This window comes from Notolepis coatsorum (assembly GCF_963971535.1).
Source record: "Notolepis coatsorum genome assembly, chromosome: 1".
Classification (NCBI taxonomy): domain Eukaryota; kingdom Metazoa; phylum Chordata; class Actinopteri; order Aulopiformes; family Paralepididae; genus Notolepis; species Notolepis coatsorum.
In genome coordinates, this window is record NC_140165.1 from 256,209,384 (window position 1) to 256,228,878 (window position 19,495).

Genomic DNA, 19,495 nt, shown 5'->3' on the forward strand with positions numbered 1-19,495 from the left:
AACCCTCTCTGTAAAGAAGTCACTGGCTCTCTGTGACATCAGTTCAACAACCCTATCTGTAAAGAAGTCACTGGCTCTCAGTGACATCAGTTCAACAACCCTATCTGTAAAGAAGTCACTGGCTCTCAGAGTGACATCAGTTCAACAACCCCATCTGTAAAGAAGTCACTGGCTCTCCATCAGTTCAACAACCCTATCTGTAAAGAAGTCACTGGCTCTCTGTGACATCAGTTCAACAACCCTATCTGTAAAGAAGTCACTGGCTCTCAGAGTGACATCAGTTCAACAACCCTATCTGTAAAGAGGTCACTGGCTCTCTGTGACATCAGTTCAACAACCCTATCTGTAAATAAGTCACTGGCTCTCTGTGACATCAGTTCAACAACCCTATCTGTAAATAAGTCACTGGCTCTCTGTGACATCAGTTCAACAACCCTATCTGTAAAGAAGTCACTGGCTCTCTGTGACATCAGTTCAACAACTCTCAGAGTGACATCAGTTCAACAACCCTATCTGTAAAGAAGTCACTGGCTCTCAGTGACATCAGTTCAACAACCCTATCTGTAAAGAAGTCACTGGCTCTCAGTGACATCAGTTCAACAACCCTATCTGTAAAGAAGTCACTGGCTCTCTGAGTGACATCAGTTCAACAACCCTACCTGTAAAGAAGTCACTGGCTCTCTGAGTGACATCAGTTCAACAACCCTATCTGTAAAGAAGTCACTGGCTCTCTATCAGTTCAACAACCCTACCTGTAAATAAGTCACTGGCTCTCTGTGACATCAGTTCAACAACCCTATCTGTAAAGAAGTCACTGGCTCTGTGACATCAGTTCAACAACCCTATCTGTAAAGAAGTCACTGGCTCTCAGAGTGACATCAGTTCAACAACCCTATCTGTAAAGAAGTCACTGGCTCTCTGTGACATCAGTTCAACAACCCTATCTGTAAAGAAGTCACTGGCTCTCTGTGACATCAGTTCAACAACCCTATCTGTAAAGAAGTCACTGGCTCTCAGGCTACGTTTAGACGGAGAGAGTCTGAACAGAAACCGCAAAAGTCGTCTTACGGTCTCACTTTTAATTTTGCGTTTAGACTAGTGTTTTGGGATGGAATTCTCCGTGCAGACGAGGCTGTAAACAACTCGAGACGACTGAGCCCCGCTGTCACACGATTGGCGCATATGTCACATGACGTGCTGTGAAGACCCGCCCTACTCTGCCTCTGATTCGCAGACTGTGGGTGGGGAATGTGATTGGACCAAAGCAGAGTCACTCACAGACAGTGGGTCCAGTCACGCCGCAGGACAGATTCTTGTGTATTTAAAAGTACTGCCAATGTAGCCTTCAGGTGATCGCCATGGATAGAATCAGACATGCTTTGTTTACGCTTCTAGGCTACTGGCGCATGCCTGTGATGTAAGCAGTACGCGCGACCAGAGCCTTGACAACCCTTTCGTCATCGTTTTATGCGGTTTGACAGTTTAGATGAGAGTGCAAAGGTTTATCGTTTCTAGGAATTCCACCCTGGAAGGTAGTCTCACTTTTTTGCGGTTTCACCCCGTAAAAACGCCGTTTCCGTATAAACGAAAGGCACATCCGAAAAAATATTTTTGCGGATTCACCTGCTAGCGTTTCCGTCTAAACGGGGCCTCAGTGACATCAGTTCAACAATCCTATCTGTAAAGAGGCCACTGGCTCTCAGTGACATCAGTTCAACAACCCTATCTGTAAAGAAGTCACTGGCTCTCAAAGTGAATATTGTGTCTGTTACTAGGCTTGAGTAAATTGTAATGAACCAAAAAGGAGAATATACTTTTTCTTTCTTCTTTGATGGTGAATAACACCGTGCTAAAATTGACCATACATGAATAATTGCCACTGAGCTCATTCAGCACCTTCTTGGTGTAAGATCTTGCTTACAAAAACGCTAAGCAAATGAATAAAGGGCAGATGATTTACAGGAGGTTTTGTAGATACAGTACTGAATTATGCCATCCGGACACATGCAATTTGAAATACCATTATAGAATAGCAGGCCTATAAATTACTTTATTATGGCCAAGTCACACATCTATGGATCGGGCCAAATCTCCCCTTTCCAATGGCAGAATTCAATCTGGATTTAGTACCACCAGGCGCCCCTGACAGGGCAGCAAAAACCATGAATGAAATGTACTGTAAGTAGGGCTGTACCAAATGATTCAAAGCTTCGATCATAATGTTGACATTCTAATTCAACATTCGAAATGAAAGACTTTTTATTTAAATTTTAAATTTTTTTAATCTTTTTTGTATATGTCTATTCAATCTGTTTAAAGTTTAAACCAATGGGGTTTTTCTCACAGTTGCAGATACAGTTTAGGCTACACTAATATTATACTATAAGACGTCACCATCACTTTCGTACCAACCGTGCCCTTATTGGATTATTTATATTTGACGAAACTGATTAGTTATATTCATTAAATAAAGTTGATTTAATAAATAAAAGACTAATTTAATCAGATTAATCACTTTATTCAATGAGGAATTAGTTAAAAAAAGATTTAATATATAATTTTTTTTTATGAAACAATTTTATATATTTTTTTACAGCCATTCGAAGCTTCGTTCGAATACTTCAATAGAAGCTTTGAATGTTAAAGGGGAGATGAAGCGTTGAACAATATGAGCCTAGTTTGTTTGTTGTGTACCTTTGGTAAGACAGGGTCCTATAATCAAATGTGAAATCCTGCTTATTTGTCTGAAAACTCAAATGTAATTTCCCCGTTTTCGCCATGGGCGTCGCCATTTTAGAGTTAGCGACGGTGACGTCACCGTAGTTGTTGGGCTGGCTTCTGGTTTACACCGCTGGTTACCTACCTAGTAAACATGGAGTGTCTTGAAAGTCAGTCAGTAAATTGTCAACCAAATTACCTACCGAACAAGTCAAAATGCTCCGCTATCTGCAAACAGCTCCACTGTCTGTGTGTGTAGAGCTGCCGCGGTTACCGCATTACCGCGGTATCGCCGTTACATCACGCCCACCGCAGAGTTTAGCTGAATACCGCATCACCGCTGTTTTTTTATAATAATACTCTAAACCAAAGCAATGCAACAATTTTGATTGACAGTCGATTCTGCCAATTTACGTCACACCGCTTGCACCCGCCTCTGCTGTTACCACCAATCGGCAAGCGCGTATTTGTTTTTTACTTCCTGAATGTCAGCCATTGATCAGAGCTCACAACAAGGCTAATAACGTTAGCTCCCCGCCGGAGTGGACTACCATCGCTCCTCAGGAGTACTAAACGAGGTAGGGGTGGACGGTATGGTCTAAAATTTATATCACGGTATAATTTGAAGCATAGACGGTAACGGTATATATCACGGTATCAGTGTTTCCGTTAGAATAATTTTTTTTGCCTGATAGGCAGGCTATATAAAGAATGACATCCTCAAGGCATGTAGATTTATAATATTTTAACTTAAAACTAGGCTACTTTTGCGTATAAAGTCATTATATTCCAAATAAAATAAGTCCTGAGTCCGTGCTGCTCCCATTGCAAACAGCCGGGCTGGATGCTGGATTTTGCTAGAAGCATATGTAGCTGCAGAGCCGCAGAGCCAGCGGCGCTTTCAGGTCTGGTCACAGCTTTCAGCCGTTGGGTGGGGGGGCGCTGTTGAGCGGACCTGACCTGAAAGCGCCGCTGGCTCTGCGGCTCTGCAGCTGCATGATATTCGCAAATCCACTGCTGTCCCCTCCCGCTGCAGCCGTCGTTATCATAACACTACACGCATATCATAATGTTTACAGCAAACTGTAGTTGATCACCAGGTATGTTTTATTAACGTAGAATAATTCATATAAGAAAAACGATAGGGACATCTCTTACCTTTCTCCACTGGTTAAAAATGCCAGGAACTGAAATTGAAACTTGCTGTGCGCCGCGGTGATGTGTTTATTATGAAATGACAATTGCGTGTTGACACGCCCACTGCGCGAAGCCTCCTAAATAACTTTTTCCAGTTTGCACATATCTATTATCTATGACTAATTCTATCTATTTTTAGGGGCAAATGCGATTGAAATAGTCGCGCTGTGGTTACATGATGTCATTGCTATTTTAGAGCTGCTCTACCGGTTACACGGTATAGTCAAAATCCATACCGTAGAGCAAATTAATACCGTTTATACCGTATACGGTTTATACCGTCCACCCCTAAAACGAGGCATAATGATTTTACTGCAACGAATTAATAAAAGCCCTTCGTTCTATACACTTGTCTGATTGAAAACTTTATTAACAGACCGCAGAATGGGCACAACTCAGCACGCTCTGCCTTGCTATGGTCCGGTAAATACGCTGATGTGATTGAACGTGTAACTATATAACGTTAATGCCACAAAATGAATGCCTTTGTTAATCATAAGTAGTAACTTTATAATAATAATAATAATAATAATAATAAGAAGAAGAAGAAAGGGTCGGGGGGGTAACCGCCGGGCGCTACCACCCCTGCCCGCGACACCGAGTGAACGGCGCACGACCAGAGGGGAGACTTCGAATCCGTGTTTCACTTTCAATAACGAATGCGTGCTTGCCGAATCCCAAACAATATTCATGCTGCAAAGTCATCCTCTAAAGATAGACATTTAGACTAGAGGCAGGCTATATGCTATAAAGAGTGGACTTAAAAAGAATAAATAAAAAATGCATTCAAACTTTTTTTTTGCGGTAACCGCGGCAGTAGGAAATATTTCGCAAATTTGTGCGGTAAGGAAAACATCAATACCGTGGCAGCCCTATGTGTGTGTATACTCTGCTTTGGTCAAATCACATTCAGCATGCCCTCAGCATTCCCCCCCCCCACACCCACAGTCTGAGTCAGAGCGATAGTTCAACTTGACTAACAGGGTGAAGTATTAGGTATCAGTTTCCTTTTTTTCCTCCCTCAATAATATTAATGTTAAATGTTATTTATGTACGTTATCATTATGTAAACAAATGCACATATGGATTGTTTGCTGCAACGTTTCTGAATGAATTGAAGCATTAATAAATAAACAGAGAATTTAATTAGATGTCCATAACATTTGTGTTTTTAATTAGCATAGCCTAAATTAATATTAATTCAAGAAGTTAAATACTGAATTAACGACACATTTATTAACAGGCTGAAAGTTAAAACGAATAACAGGCTGAAAAAACAATTAGACTATTTAATATAGGCTAAACAGTGCGTAAAATATAGGCTACGCGGTGCGTAAAAGGCAACTTTGGCTATAGCCTTCTAAAACTATTGAATAGGCTAAACTTCGTTTTAACTTCTTGAATTCACATTTCTTTAGTTTGCAATAATGCAACTGCAAGCCAATGTTCCGAGACATATTACATTTAATTTGATAGGCTATTTGAATACACCGTTAGCCCTAAATGGTGGATTCAAATAGCCTAACAATTACAAATTAAAGAAGTTAAAACGAATAACAGGCTGAAAAAACAATTCGCCTATTTAATAGGCTACACACAGCGCGTAAAATATAGGCTAAACAGTGCGTAAAAGGCACTCCATCGTGGACAGCCAGCTGAAGCGTGTGGGCCATACATCCCAAACTTTGTAATCCTGCGTCTTTCATGGATTTGACCACGTTTCGGGCATTATCTCGGAGTATGACATGAATCTTTTCTTTCGGAATATGCCACGTCTGGAACATTATTCTCGAATGCTGTTGCCAGCGCTGCAGCAGTGTGGGAGCCGGAGAACTCTTGGGAATGCAGGACCGCTTTACGGAGTTGGAAGTCTGCATCAATCCACTGAGCTGTCAAACTCAGCATTGACATGGGGCTGACATCAGAGCTCCAAATATCACTGGTAAAGCTAATTGAAGAAACGTCTTCTTTCAGAAGGCTATCAATGTGCGAATACACTGCCTGGTAGAGCTTGGGTAGGGTACAGGGCAATGTCTGAAACGTGCGACCTGGGAGAGTGTAACGCGGCTCAATGTGACAGAGTAGCGGTCGGAATCCGATGTTTTCGACTACACTTAATGGCTGGTCGTCGAGCCCTATGAATTCCATTACTTTTCATGTGATCACCTTAGCCTTCTGACTACCACCGTTATACGCACATGTGCCCTCTAACGTGGTTTGCATTAGTGGCCGCTTTGTTTCCTCTGACTTTTTTTGTGCCAATAATAACGAGTTGAGTTCACCATGTAGGCTGTGCTTCATCTCGATATTCAGCCGAATGCATGAATGCTGAGTCTGGCATCAGTTTGCTTACAACAAACACAATGAATGGTTTTGTTACACGTATTATTATTCTGCAGTGTTCTGAAGGTCCAGATGAATAATTATTAGAATTAGTTTACAGCGTGCACCCATTGGAACGGAGACAAAGTTATACCGTTAGTTTTGTATACAGCCGAGCCACTCAACACATATTGAACGGAGAAAAAGATAACCGTTAGTTGGAGAATAAAAGTGAGGAGAGAGAGGTGTTTTGCTACAGTGCTGTGGTGGTAACGTTAGTGCCGTTATTAGTTGAAAACGGTGTTGTGGTGTCGCCAAGGGAGAGGAGTACCATACTCCCGCATCAATCTGGTGACGGGCAGAGGATAACGGAGACAGAATAGACCTTTAGACAGAGTTCGGTTGAGGCTGAACTCATATAGCAACCAACAGTCCGTCTGTTAGGTGATAGCCCAATCTATACCTTCCTGTTGAACTAATTCTAATTATTAATCTGGACCTTCAGAACATGCAGTATTATTAATTAGCTCAAATGTCATGGCCTCACACAGTGCCAAGTACTGCAGGTCTCGCCATCTCAGGTGCCAACTGCAGGTCTCGCCATCTCAAAGATGACAGAGCATACATATGCAGCATCCCCCTGTTGGGGTTGCTCAATGCTGTCAAATATTACATAAATGTTTTTTTATGAACAACAATATTTGAGGAGCCTAATAATATTGCTACAGCGTGCTGCAGGTAGTAGTAGTAGCTAGGTACGTGGGAGGCTCCGGGCAAAACCATCTCTGTGACGTCAGCATTTAACGTGAACAAAATGGCGGCGCACTGGTTGATAAATGCTAAACGAAGGGACATAACAAATAGTTTTTTCTTAGAAATGGCTTATTTTTATAACGTGACTTTTTCTGTGGTTTATCTGAATACTAATTTGATGCTATGACTATGTTGATATCACTATGCAACATCTCCCCTTTAAAAAATGACATTCGGTACAGCCCTAACTGTATGTACAGTTACTTTTTTATAATGTAAATTGCTCCGGCATTTTTCATCAGATTGCAGCGCGTTTTTTTGCTAGACGTTCACAGAAAGGTAGAGAAACTAACTGCGTTCGATTTTATGGCAAGGTTTGTGAGATATGATCCCAAAAATGGAGGGGAAAAAAGATTCACGCTAGAAGTCAGATGATTGAGAGGGGCTGGCGTGAGCTGGGAAGTTCGAAAGAAATTCGAAAGCCCATCGAAAGCCCTGGGTCTCTTCTCTCAAAAGACTACACTCAAGTTAGGTTGCGCCAAGTCCTCGCGTCAATAAGCGCCTTTTTCCGACTCGATGCTCTGAGATTTCTATAAACTCATATTTCACTAATAACACTTAAAATCATTGGTAAACAAACGTAGTGCTGAAAATAATATACACTTTGACTTTGTTTTGGGTTAGGGTCTTTACTCTTGGCTACATTTGAGGAAGAAACACAACATGGCATGATATCAATATCGACCGCTCTGGCATAAGAGGTTAAGTAGGGCTGTCAACGAATATTCTATATTCAAATGAACAATCAACTTGTAAAAATTTATTACATTCAATTGTAAAATTGAAAAAACAGCCCACTTCGCGCGTGGCCTGAACGAGCTGCATGACTGATGACACGAAAACATCACTTTCATTGGCTGAAGAATGTGCCTGTAGTAACAACAACGTTGCGTGATGGCAGATCATTCAGAACCCAACTCGGTCGCGAAGACAGTGATGTGCACTGAGCTAGGGGTGGGACGATACATCGATCCAGATCGATACATCGATGTAATTATCAACGATCGAATCGGATCGATGCGATGTAATAAGATCGATTCATATCGATACTCTTATTTTGAAAATCCTGTGGCGAGTCTCATAACTGATTGTGTTAAATGGGCATATGATATCATCTCATATCGATCGCAGGCACCTGAATCTAATCGTATCGTATTGTATCGTGAGAGACTTTGTGATATCGGCAAATATCGTATCGTTGTCCAAAGAATCGATATCGTATCGTATCATGATGAAACTGGTGATTCCCACCCCTACACTGAGCTCAATCTAGAAGCCCAGAAGAAGCATCACGCAGGTCTAGGGTTGGGTAACGTTCACATTTGAACTGATACCGGTACTCAACTGTACCTTTTTCTGTACTTTAGTCTCTAAAAATGTAATCTACCTACCTCAGTTGTAAAAAATGTGTCCAAACATCAAATAATTTATTATAATTATTTAGAACAAGTTGTTAATATATATATATAATATTGCAGCGAGCGTTGTCTGCATCTAGCTTTGTAAAGTATAACCACATTACTTATTACTCATTATTAATTCATTATTAATTTAATTAATTTATCCAATCCACTTTATTTATAGAGCACATTTAAAAACAACAAAGTTGACCAAAGTGCTGTACAAGTCCCACAACATGAATTTTATTTTTAAAGAAATTCTCAATTATTGACAAAGCTTCGAATTAAAAATCTAATTTTGGGCCCAGAAGCTTCGAAGGCCAAAAAAAGCTTTGAAGGTCAGCCCTACGTTACACCCCTATCATATATAACAACACACATCTTCTCAGGTCCATGGGACAACATCTTATCAAATGGGACAACTGTGGCCCATTAGGCATCAACTTGGGTCCTTGACATTAACCCTTTCACTGCCGCACTACCAAACGGTTAACCCTTTCACTGCGACAATACACAGTAGGTTAACCCTTTCACTACTACACAACAGCAGGTTAACCCTGTCACTGCTACACTACAGAAGGTTAACCCTTTACTATCACACTACCGACGGTCGTGTGATCACCTGCAAGTGTGCATGCATTCTCTCACACACACACACACACACACACAGAGACACACACACACACACAGAGACACACACAGAGAGAGACAGACACACACACACACACAAGCCTCCTAGGGGGACAAAAGCTGTGATCACTAGAGTGTGGAGACACTTTTGTGGACCAATTAACCAACAGAGCTGCTGGTCGCAGTTAAAACGCTTGGAGCTCCACTGCAGTGAGTGAAGGGGGACAGAGGAGGAGGAGGAAGAGGAGGAAGAGGAAGAGGAGGAGGAGCTCCACTGCAGTGAGTGAAGGGGGACAGAGGAGGAGGAAGAGGAGGAAGAGGAGGAGGAGCTCCACTGCAGTGAGTGAAGGGGGACGGAGGAGGAGGAGGAAGAGAAGGAGGAGCTCCATTGCAGTGAGTGAAGGGGGACAGAGGAGGAGGAGGAAGAGGAGGAGGAGGAAGAGGAAGAGGAAGAGGAGGAGCTCCACTGCAGTGAGTGAAGGGGGACAGAGGAGGAAGAGGAGGAGGAGGAGCTCCATTGCAGTGAGTGAAGGGGGACAGAGGAGGAGGAGGAAGAGAAGGAGGAGGAAGAGAAGGAGGAGCTCCATTGCAGTGAGTGAAGGGGGACAGAGGAGGAGGAGGAAGAGAAGGAGGAGGAAGAGAAGGAGGAGCTCCATTGCAGTGAGTGAAGGGGGACAGAGGAGGAGGAGGAAGAGGAAGAGGAAGAGGAGGAGCTCCACTGCAGTGAGTGAAGGGGGACAGAGGAGGAAGAGGAGGAGGAGGAAGAGGAGGAAGAGCTCCATTGCAGTGAGTGAAGGGGGACAGAGGAGGAGGAGGAGGAGGAGGAAGAGCTCCACTGCAGTGAGTGAAGGGGGACAGAGGAGGAAGAGGAGGAGGAAGAGGAGGAAGAGCTCCACTGCAGTGAGTGAAGGGGGACAGAGGAGGAGGAGGAAGAGGAAGAGGAGGAAGAGAAGGAGGAGCTCCATTGCAGTGAGTGAAGGGGGACAGAGGAGGAAGAGGAGGAAGAGCTCCACTGCAGTGAGTGAAGGGGGACAGAGGAGGAGGAGGAAGAGGAGGAGGAGGAAGAGGAGGAAGAGAAGGAGGAGCTCCACTGCAGTGAGTGAAGGGGGACAGAGGAGGAAGAGGAAGAGGAGGAAGAGAAGGAGGAGCTCCATTGCAGTGAGTGAAGGGGGACAGGGGAGGAGGAGGAAGAGCTCCACTGCAGTGAGTGAAGGGGGACAGAGGAGGAGGAAGAGGAGGAGGAGGAAGAGGAGGAAGAGAAGGAGGAGCTCCATTGCAGTGAGTGAAGGGGGACAGGGGAGGAGGAGGAAGAGGAGGTCGTACTTTGAGGATGCTGGACTTGCACTCCATGGTCATCTCCTGGTAGCCCTTCTGCTCCAGCTCCCAGGCCCAGGTGCTGTTCAGGTCCTGACACACCTGCAGGACACACAGCAGTTAGTGACTCTAACTAACCCTGCAGGACACACAGCAGTTAGTGACCAGGGTTTCCCATTAATGACCTAGATAATTAGTCCCGCCACAGTTGTATAATAAAAAAAATAAAATAAAAAAATTATAATAGTAGTGGGGAGCTCCCGTAGCTCACCGCGTATCTCGGCGCTATTTCGGCGTCGGGGACAACCGTGCTCGTCACGGATCTGGGGTACACGAGTTCGATTCCCGGACCCGCCGTATTTTCTCAGAGTGTCTTCCCCTACTCTACATCCCATTCAACCTGTTTCTGTCGGTCATGCTTGACCAGAAAAGCGATAAACACTAAAAAATAAAGTTTAAAAAAAATAATAATACGTTTTTTTTATTTTTTTAACAATTCGTTTTAATATAAAGTTTGCCAATAGGGATGCATCAGTAGTATTGGCAGTGGCAGTCTCTCTCTACCCGTCTCTCTCTCTCTCTACCGGTCCCCCTCTCTCTGTCTCCATCTCTCTCCCTCCCTCTCTCTCTGTCTCCATCTCTCTGACTCTCTCTCTACCTGTCCCTCTCTCTGTCTCTCTCTACCCGTCCTCTCTCTGTCTCCCTCTACCTGTCGCTCCCTCTCTCTCTCCCGCCCTCTCTACCGGTCCCTCTCTCTCCGTCTCCCTCTCTCTGTCCGTCTCTCTCTACCTGTCCCTCACTCTTTGTCTCCATCTCTCTCTATGCCTCCCTCTCTCACTTTGTCTCCATCTCTCTCTATAACAGTTTGTCTCAGTCTTTTCTCCTCATCTCTCCATCTGCCCGTATGTTGTCTCTCTACCTTCATCCATATCCCCGTCTTTACCCGTGTCTCTCTCTGTCTCTGTGTGTCTCTCTCCGTCTCTGTATGCATGTGTGTCTCTGTCTCTGTCTGTCTCTGTGTGTCTCTCTCTGTCTCTGTGTGCATGTCTCTCTCCGTCTCTGTGTGTCTCTCTCAGTCTCTGTGTGCATGCGTGTCTCTGTCGGTGTCTCTCTGTGTGCATGTGTCTCTCTGTCTGCATGTGTCTCTCTGTCTCTGTGTGTGTGTGTCTCTCTGTCTCTGTGTCTCCGTGTCTCTCCGTCTGTCTCCGTCTGTGTGTCTCTGTGTCTGTCTGTGTCTCTGTGTCTGTCTGTGTCTCTGTGTCTGTCTGTGTCTCTCTGTCTGTGCGTCTCTCTGTGCGTCTCAATTCAATTCAATTCAAATAGGCTTTATTGGCATGAAATATTAACATACTTATTGCCAAAGCAAGTTCAACATACAAACAATAACATATATATTAAGCAATAAAATATCATAATATTAGTAATGTAATAGCGTTTATTAGTAGCGTCTGTCTGTCTGTGCGTCTCTGTCTGTATGTCTGTCTGTGCGTCTCTCTGTCTGTCTGTGCGTCTCTCTGTCTGTCTGTGCGTCTCTCTGTCTGTCTGTGTGTCTCTCTGTCTGTCTGTCTGTCTGTGCGTCTCTCTGTCTGTCTGTGCGTCTCTCTGTCTGTCTGTGTGTCTCTCTGTCTGTCTGTCTGTCTGTGCGTCTCTCTGTCTGTCTGTCTGTGCGTCTCTCTGTCTGTCTGTGTGTCTCTCGGTCTGTCTGTGTGTCTCTCTGTCTGTCTGTGCGTCTCTCTGTCTGTGCGTCTCTCTGTCTGTCTGTGTGTCTCTCTGTCTGTGTGTCTCTCTGTCTGTCTGTGTGTCTCTCTGTCTCTGTCTGTGTGTCTCTCTGTCTGTCTGTGTGTCTCTCTGTGTCTGTCTGTGTGTCTCTCTGTCTGTCTGTGTGTCTCTCTGTCTGTGTGTCTCTCTGTCTGTCTGTGTGTCTCTCGGTCTGTCTGTGTGTCTCTCTGTCTGTCTGTGCGTCTCTCTGTCTGTGCGTCTCTCTGTCTGTCTGTGTGTCTCTCTGTCTGTGTGTCTCTCTGTCTGTCTGTGTGTCTCTCTGTCTGTCTGTGTGTCTCTCTGTCTGTCTGTGTGTCTCTCTGTGTCTGTCTGTGTGTCTCTCTGTCTGTCTGTGTGTCTCTCTGTCTGTCTGTGTGTCTCTCTGTCTGTCTGTGTGTCTCTCTGTCTGTCTGTGTGTCTCTGTCTGTCTGTGTCTCTCTCTGTCTGTCTGTGTCTCTCTCCCTCTCTGACCGACTCCCTGTGTGTGTATGTGTCTCTCTCTCTCTCTCTCTCTCCTTGTGTGTGTGTCTCTCTCTCCCTGTGTGTGTGTCTCTCTCTCCCTGTGTGTGTGTGTGTGTGTGTGTCTCTCTCTCTCTCCCTGTGTGTGTGTGTGTCTCACCTTGGCCAGGTATTTCTCCCATCGGTCTGCAGACACAGACTTCCCCAGCTTCCTGAGCAGCTTAACATGGAGCTCCACCAGAGGCTTGGGAACTGGGGAAGACAAAACAACCAATCACAGCTTCTCATCTAGACGAGGATCGTGTGGGATGATTTCAGACGCTGGGCCAACAGGTATCGTGTAGGGGTGGGAATCGCCAGAGACCTCACGATACGATACTATCGCGATACTAAATATATCGCGATACGCTGAGTATTGCGGGGAAAAAAATGTATTACCTTTTTTCAACTGCAAAGTAAAACTGTCAACATCTAATAAAATAAAGTTCAGTCTGTTCATCTCACTTCAATCATTTTTATTGCAGAACATGGTATTTTCTCAAGCAGACAGATGTAAACACTGTAATCTGTGTTGCATGTACCTGACAAACTGAACTGTTTGTATTACAGTCATATTCCAACTTAATTGAATGCACATGTGTGTGTGGACTACTGTACTATTACAGGTATTGAAATGAACAATGCAACTTCCTTATACAAATTATTTTTTGTTTTTTTTATGAATAATTAAATATCGATACTTGGCGTCCCTGTATCGATACAGTATTGCCGCGCAAAGTATCGCGATACTACTACGTATCGATTTTTTCCCCCACCCCTACTATCATGTGTACTTTTTAGCCGCATAGAAAGCTGTCAGATCTCTGGGATTCTCAGAGACAACCTACAGGTCTGGTGGACACAACCTACAGGCCTGGTGGACACACCCTACAGCCCTGGTGGACACACCCTACAGGCCTGGTGGACACACCCTACAGCCCTGGTGGACACAACCTACAGCCCTGGTGGACACAACCTACAGCCCTGGTGGACACAACCTACAGGCCTGGTGGACACAACCTACAGCCCTGGTGGACACAACCTACAGCCCTGGTGGACACACCCTACAGCCCTGGTGGACACAACCTACAGCCCTGGTGGACACAACCTACAGCCCTGGTGGACACAACCTACAGCAGGCCTGTACAGTGCGACATATATCTCGCACGTGCTACAGCAACAGCGGTCTGTGCGATGGATGGATTTACTTCAGTAGCACTGGTGCGATAGGGATTCGGTTCATATAGATACTCTTATTTTGAAAATCCTGTAGCGGGTCTCATTTCTGCCCACGCGCAGCTCCAGCTAGGCTCCGAAAGCTAGCAACGTTCAGGTGCATATGATAATCTTATTTTGAAAAAACTCTTGTGACAACTCGATGAGTCATATCCGCCCTATCCGTGCGCCTTCTGCAAGCAGAGCAGCGCGTTGGTCGGTTGCTGCGTTAACACAGCAGTGCGCCTACACGTCCCGAAATAAGTCCGTGGTGTTTTTTTTTTCTCTCAACGGGTCAAATGCATCTACATGCTTTGCACCGTCGCCATTCCTTTATGCGCACATCGCCCGAAATTAACGTTTATGTACCATTACAATCACTACAACGTTAGCAAGCTAACAAGCTAATCCTGATCACAGGCAGAGCCAGCAGACACAGTGTGGACTGGGGAAAGGGAAATGGGGGGGGCACTCTCTCCCCTTCCCTGTGTGTGTGCGTGCGTGCGTTTGGAAAGATGATGAAGTCACTAGTCAGGACAGGAGTATTAGTATAGTAAACTGAGGATGGACAGATAATGTTGATATTCAAATAAACAAGTTTCGAGAGGAGTGGAAGTTTGAAGACAGACTAGACTACAATATGATGCGGGGGTGGTGAGTTGAAACAGTGTGTGTGAATGAATGAATGAAAACTTTATTTAACAGATTGCAGAATGGGTACAGTACAGTACGGCTCAATACACACAATTGTTAAGGGGATGCAGACCAGAGAAAGACGTTTGTCTTGTTTACATCAGGGTCCCCCATTGTGTGTGTGTGTGTCCCAACCGACCCCACTTCTATGTTTCAATAAATTATTTGCATTTAAAACTATTAACGCTGACTCATTCCTTCAGTCCACTCAAAATTATGCTAATATTCCTTATGTTGTTTATGATATTAATTGAAAATAGCATATGAGAGTATCATAGTAATAATAACACATGGCGATATACTAAATGACAGCCAAACATGGCACTGCAACTAAATAACACAAATACAATAGGCACATTTGTGACTGTTACAAATATAACACGTTTTATACTTGTGCTACAAGATTTTGGCCTGTGCTACAAAACTATCAACCTCTGTAGCACCAGTGCTATGTGCAAAAAAAGTTAACGTACAGCCCTGACCTACAGGCCTGGTGGACACAACCTACAGGCCTGGTGGACACACCCTACAGCCCTGGTGGACACAACCTACAGCCCTGGTGGACACAACCTACAGGCCTGGTGGACACAACCTACAGGCCTGGTGGACACAACCTACAGGCCTGGTGGACACAACCTACAGGCCTGGTGGACACAACCTACAGGCCTGGTGGACACAACCTACAGGCCTGGTGGACACACCCTACAGGCCTGGTGGACACACCCTACAGGCCTGGTGGACACACCCTACAGCCCTGGTGGGGACAACCTACAGGCCTGGTGGACACAACCTACAGGCCTGGTGGACACACCCTACAGGCCTGGTGGACACACCCTACAGCCCTGGTGGACACGAGTCTATACTTTCCGTAGCCGCATTTCTGGCAAGACGCTCTCTGATTGGCCGATGCCTGTTTCTACACTGGTTAAGCTTAGGCACTCTTTCGAAGTTGGTTAAGGTTAGAGTTTGTCTTAGAGCATGGAAATAGAACGCCAGGTAGTTTGCAGGCTGTTCGACGCGGAAATGGGCAAAGACACAGCTTGTCACGCGATTGGGCAACAGTGGCCAATCAGAGAGCGTCTGCCAGAAATGCGGCTACGGAAAGTATAGACGCGGTGGACACACCCTATAGCCCTGGTGGGGACATCCTACAGACCTGGTGGACATCAGGGACAACCTACAGGCCTGGTGGACACAACCTACAGACCTGGTGGACATCAGGGACAACCTACAGGCCTGGTGGACATCAGGGACAACCTACAGGCCTGGTGGACACAACCTACAGACCTGGTGGACATCAGGGACAACCTACAGGCCTGGTGGACATCAGGGACAACCTACAGGCCTGGCTCCTGCTCTTCTGGTGTATTATTGCACAATGTCGTTCTATTGGATTCTTATTATATTATTATTGTATTATGCACAATCGTTGCGGGCAAGACCCCCCGCATTTCACTGTATACTTGACTTGTACTTGAGATTGTGTTTTTGGTGGTTTTTGTGGTGTCGGCTGCTTTCCAGAATTTAGTGGGGTTTGAGTAAGAGGTAGAAGAAATACAATTTAAGTAGGCAGATTTATAGTCTTACTGTGGAATTGAGTACAATTAATGTGCAATTCATTGTAAGCTGTATGAAGGCAAGCCAATATGATGATTCCCCTCAGAGTCGAGCCAGGGCCCAGGCTTTATCCCTTAACTTGAGCAAGATTAATACTTCAGAAATCAGAACAGAAGTGAACCAAGGGCTGTATCTATGCTCATAGTTTACACTTGTCAAGCTGTTTTGCACACGGCACATTTTGCCACTGTTGTGTTCATATGGTTGTGTTTACCTCCACCTGAGTAACGCCCCCCGTTGATGACGGAGGATGGTGGAACGTTGGTTCTGCTTTTAAATGGGTGTAAACGTGGGCTGGTTCGCCAGAAAGCACCAAGGTTCAGAGGCTCCAGAATGAAGCCGGAACTTGAACCGGAGCCCTGCTGGTGTGCAAGCGCCGGAAGCAATTTCTGCTGATGATGATGGGGCCTGTAGATGGTAGCCGTGCAGAAGTGCCGTGAAGTGTCAGTTCTGGAGCGAGCAGGAGCCTGGCTGTTCACACCAGAAGAGCAGGCGCCTGCCTGGCTGTTCACACCAGAAGAGCAGGAGCCTGGCTGTTCACACCAGAAGAGCAGGCGCCTGCCTGGCTGTTCACACCAGAAGAGCAGGCGCCTGGCTCTTCACACCAGAAGAGCAGGAGCCTGGCTGTTCACACCAGAAGAGCAGGCGCCTGCCTGGCTGTTCACACCAGAAGAGCAGGCGCCTGCCTGGCTGTTCACACCAGAAGAGCAGGCGCCTGCCTGGCTGTTCACACCAGAAGAGCAGGCGCCTGCCTGGCTGTTCACACCAGAAGAGCAGGAGCCTGGCTGTTCACACCAGAAGAGCAGGCGCCTGCCTGGCTGTTCACACCAGAAGAGCAGGCGCCTGCCTGGCTGTTCACACCAGAAGAGCAGGAGCCTGGCTCTTCACACCAGAAGAGAGCCTGCCTGTTCACACCAGAAGAACAGGAGCCTGGCTGTTCACACCAGAATAACAGGAGCCTGGCTGTTCACACCAGAAGAGAGCCTGCCTGTTCACACCAGAAGAGCAGGAGCCTGGCTGTTCACACCAGAAGAACAGGAGCCTGGCTGTTCACACCAGAAGAGCAGGAGCCTGGCTGTTCACACCAGAAGAGCAGGAGCCTGACTGTTCACACCAGAAGAACAGGAGCCTGGCTGTTCACACCAGAAGAGCAGGAGTCTGGTTTTTAACATCAGAATCACATAAATGCTAGTGCGTGTCGCCGTGTCCCCATTGACTTTGCATTGGTTTTGTGGTCAAACTAGTCAGTGTATCCAGTATGAACGGCATGGACTGCGCTGAGAAAAGGACTCTGCCGACATAATTGGTAACAACTACCAACTGGGAATGAGGGCATTTAGATATTGTGTCCCCGATAACATGGAATGAACTACAATGCATTTTTTTAATCAATACCAGTGCTCTGGTAACCTTTGGACATTTCAAATCTCCCTGTATCTGAAGGTTTCTGCGCTTTTTTTAATATAAATACGTTTCTTCTTTTTGTTTTCTATTGCCTAATTGTAATGTAATCTTTGTACTATTGTAAATGAGGGCCCCCACTCAAAGTGTCTCGCTTGAATGAGAGTTTGCATGATGTACAACAAGACACTTCCGATGCATGAAAAAAAAGAAAAGTTACAGAATAAGACTAGTCAAAAGATAATTAAATGCAAAGTCATAACCACAATAGGAGACAGATTAACATACGAGGACAAACTGTATCGTTATCAACGTCCCACTGACCACAACACTTCATGTGTTCTGTCAGCCAAGAGAGAGAGCTGCGCAAGAAAGCGAGCTAACGTTAGCTCAGGCTGCTAGCAGGCTAGCTGAGATGACAAAAGGTGCTCGTCTGTATAAACGTCCCCACTCGCCGGCGACACAACAACAACACAGTTGATTTGCAGTGTTGTGGTGGTGGTGTGGTTACAGGGGACGAGCATGATGACACTTGCAGTTAAAAGTTTGATAGTTTCTGTGTTGAGCTAACGAGCTAGCTTACAGTTACAGTAGAGGGCTAACGTCCACACTGCGCGTGCGCAGGGTTGACAGCCACCCTTTACCTTTTAGCCACAAAAAAAACACAACATCCATTGCTTTAGTTCCCCTATCCCCCCTCAACGCGACCCTAAAACAGTCCAAAACACGGACACATGCCACGTCTCATCGACGCTCTGATCGAAACAAACACAAGGAAGTCGGGGTTGATTTTGCAAACGTTTACAAAAAGGCCATGCCGGTGGAAAACTGCACCTGACAACAATCTTAGCTGGAGCTAGCTGGGGCTAACGGCTAGCTGTGTGTGTGTTGTGTGTTGGTCACCGAGGAGTTCTACGTCATCATGGCTGCCACCGCCACCACACTCAACTTTAGCAGTTTCAAAATCAATACCCAGATCGATACATCACTATATCAATAAGAGTGACTACTACAGTTAGGAGCAGGTAACTCTTGGCTCAAGCAGGCCACACACACACAACACTCTTCGTGATGGTGATGCTGCTGGTGGCTCATATAGAAAGACCCGATTCTTCCTCTCGGTCTCTTCTTCCTCCTCCACTCCTCCCCTCATCTCTCTCTCTCTCGCTCTCTCTCACCTGTCGAGGTCTCCCGCAGATAGCGCTCCATCTGAGGGAACGTCATCTCGGGCAGGTCCAGCGCGGCCCCGTAGCGCTCCAGGAAGGAGCAGACCACCGCGAAGCTCCCGCAGAGGGAGGGCACCGGGAGCGGGAGCTTCTTCTGCTCCTGCTTCAGCCCAACCGCCGCCGCCGGAGCAGCCATTTTCCAGAGAGAGAGAGAGAGAGGAGGCTGGTAGTAGTGTTGTGGGATGCGACTGCGAATGAAATGAACGCGTGAAGTTCAGGGGAGGAGGAGGAGGAGGAGGAGGAGGACCGGAGCAGAGAGAGAGAGGGAGGGGGGGGGGGGGAGGAGAGAGAGAAGTGCCCAGAATCCATCGCGCCACAGAATCGCATCATGAGTTGAAAGCTTTTTATTTATTTATTTTTTCCAGTAGCTACAACAACCCGCACCACCGGGGTTCAAGTAAGGGATAATGTATAGCTATACTCGGTCATTGTCGCAAAATAATTGACCGACACTGAGTTCTGGAACACCAAGGCGCAGCCGAGGTGTTCTAAACGCAGTGAAGGTGAATTATTTTGCGACAATGACCGAGTATAGCTATACATTATCCCGCTTATTACAGGGCTAACTTACTAATATACGTAATTCATTTTACACCATCGACAAGACGAGATCAAATGCAGACGCAGTTGTTCTGTTGCTCCTCTGTCATCGCTGGCAGGTGTGGACTTGATTGCACCTGATGTAGTGCAGCT

At 45.8% G+C, this 19,495-nt stretch overlaps 1 protein-coding gene across 1 annotated transcript in view; it reads right to left on the minus strand.

Annotated features, from left to right (window-relative positions):
- Positions 1-18,938, minus strand: part of rsf1a (remodeling and spacing factor 1a) — a gene marked incomplete at its 5' end in the record, with an annotated part of 131,571 nt that extends 112,633 nt beyond the window's left edge. The window contains 3 exons of the mRNA XM_084309868.1: positions 10,404-10,496; positions 12,772-12,863; positions 18,755-18,938. Coding sequence (XP_084165994.1) covers positions 10,404-10,496; positions 12,772-12,863; positions 18,755-18,938 — 369 coding nt within the window. The remainder of the gene's footprint in view (positions 1-10,403; positions 10,497-12,771; positions 12,864-18,754) is intronic.
- Positions 18,939-19,495: the final 557 nt, after the last annotated feature.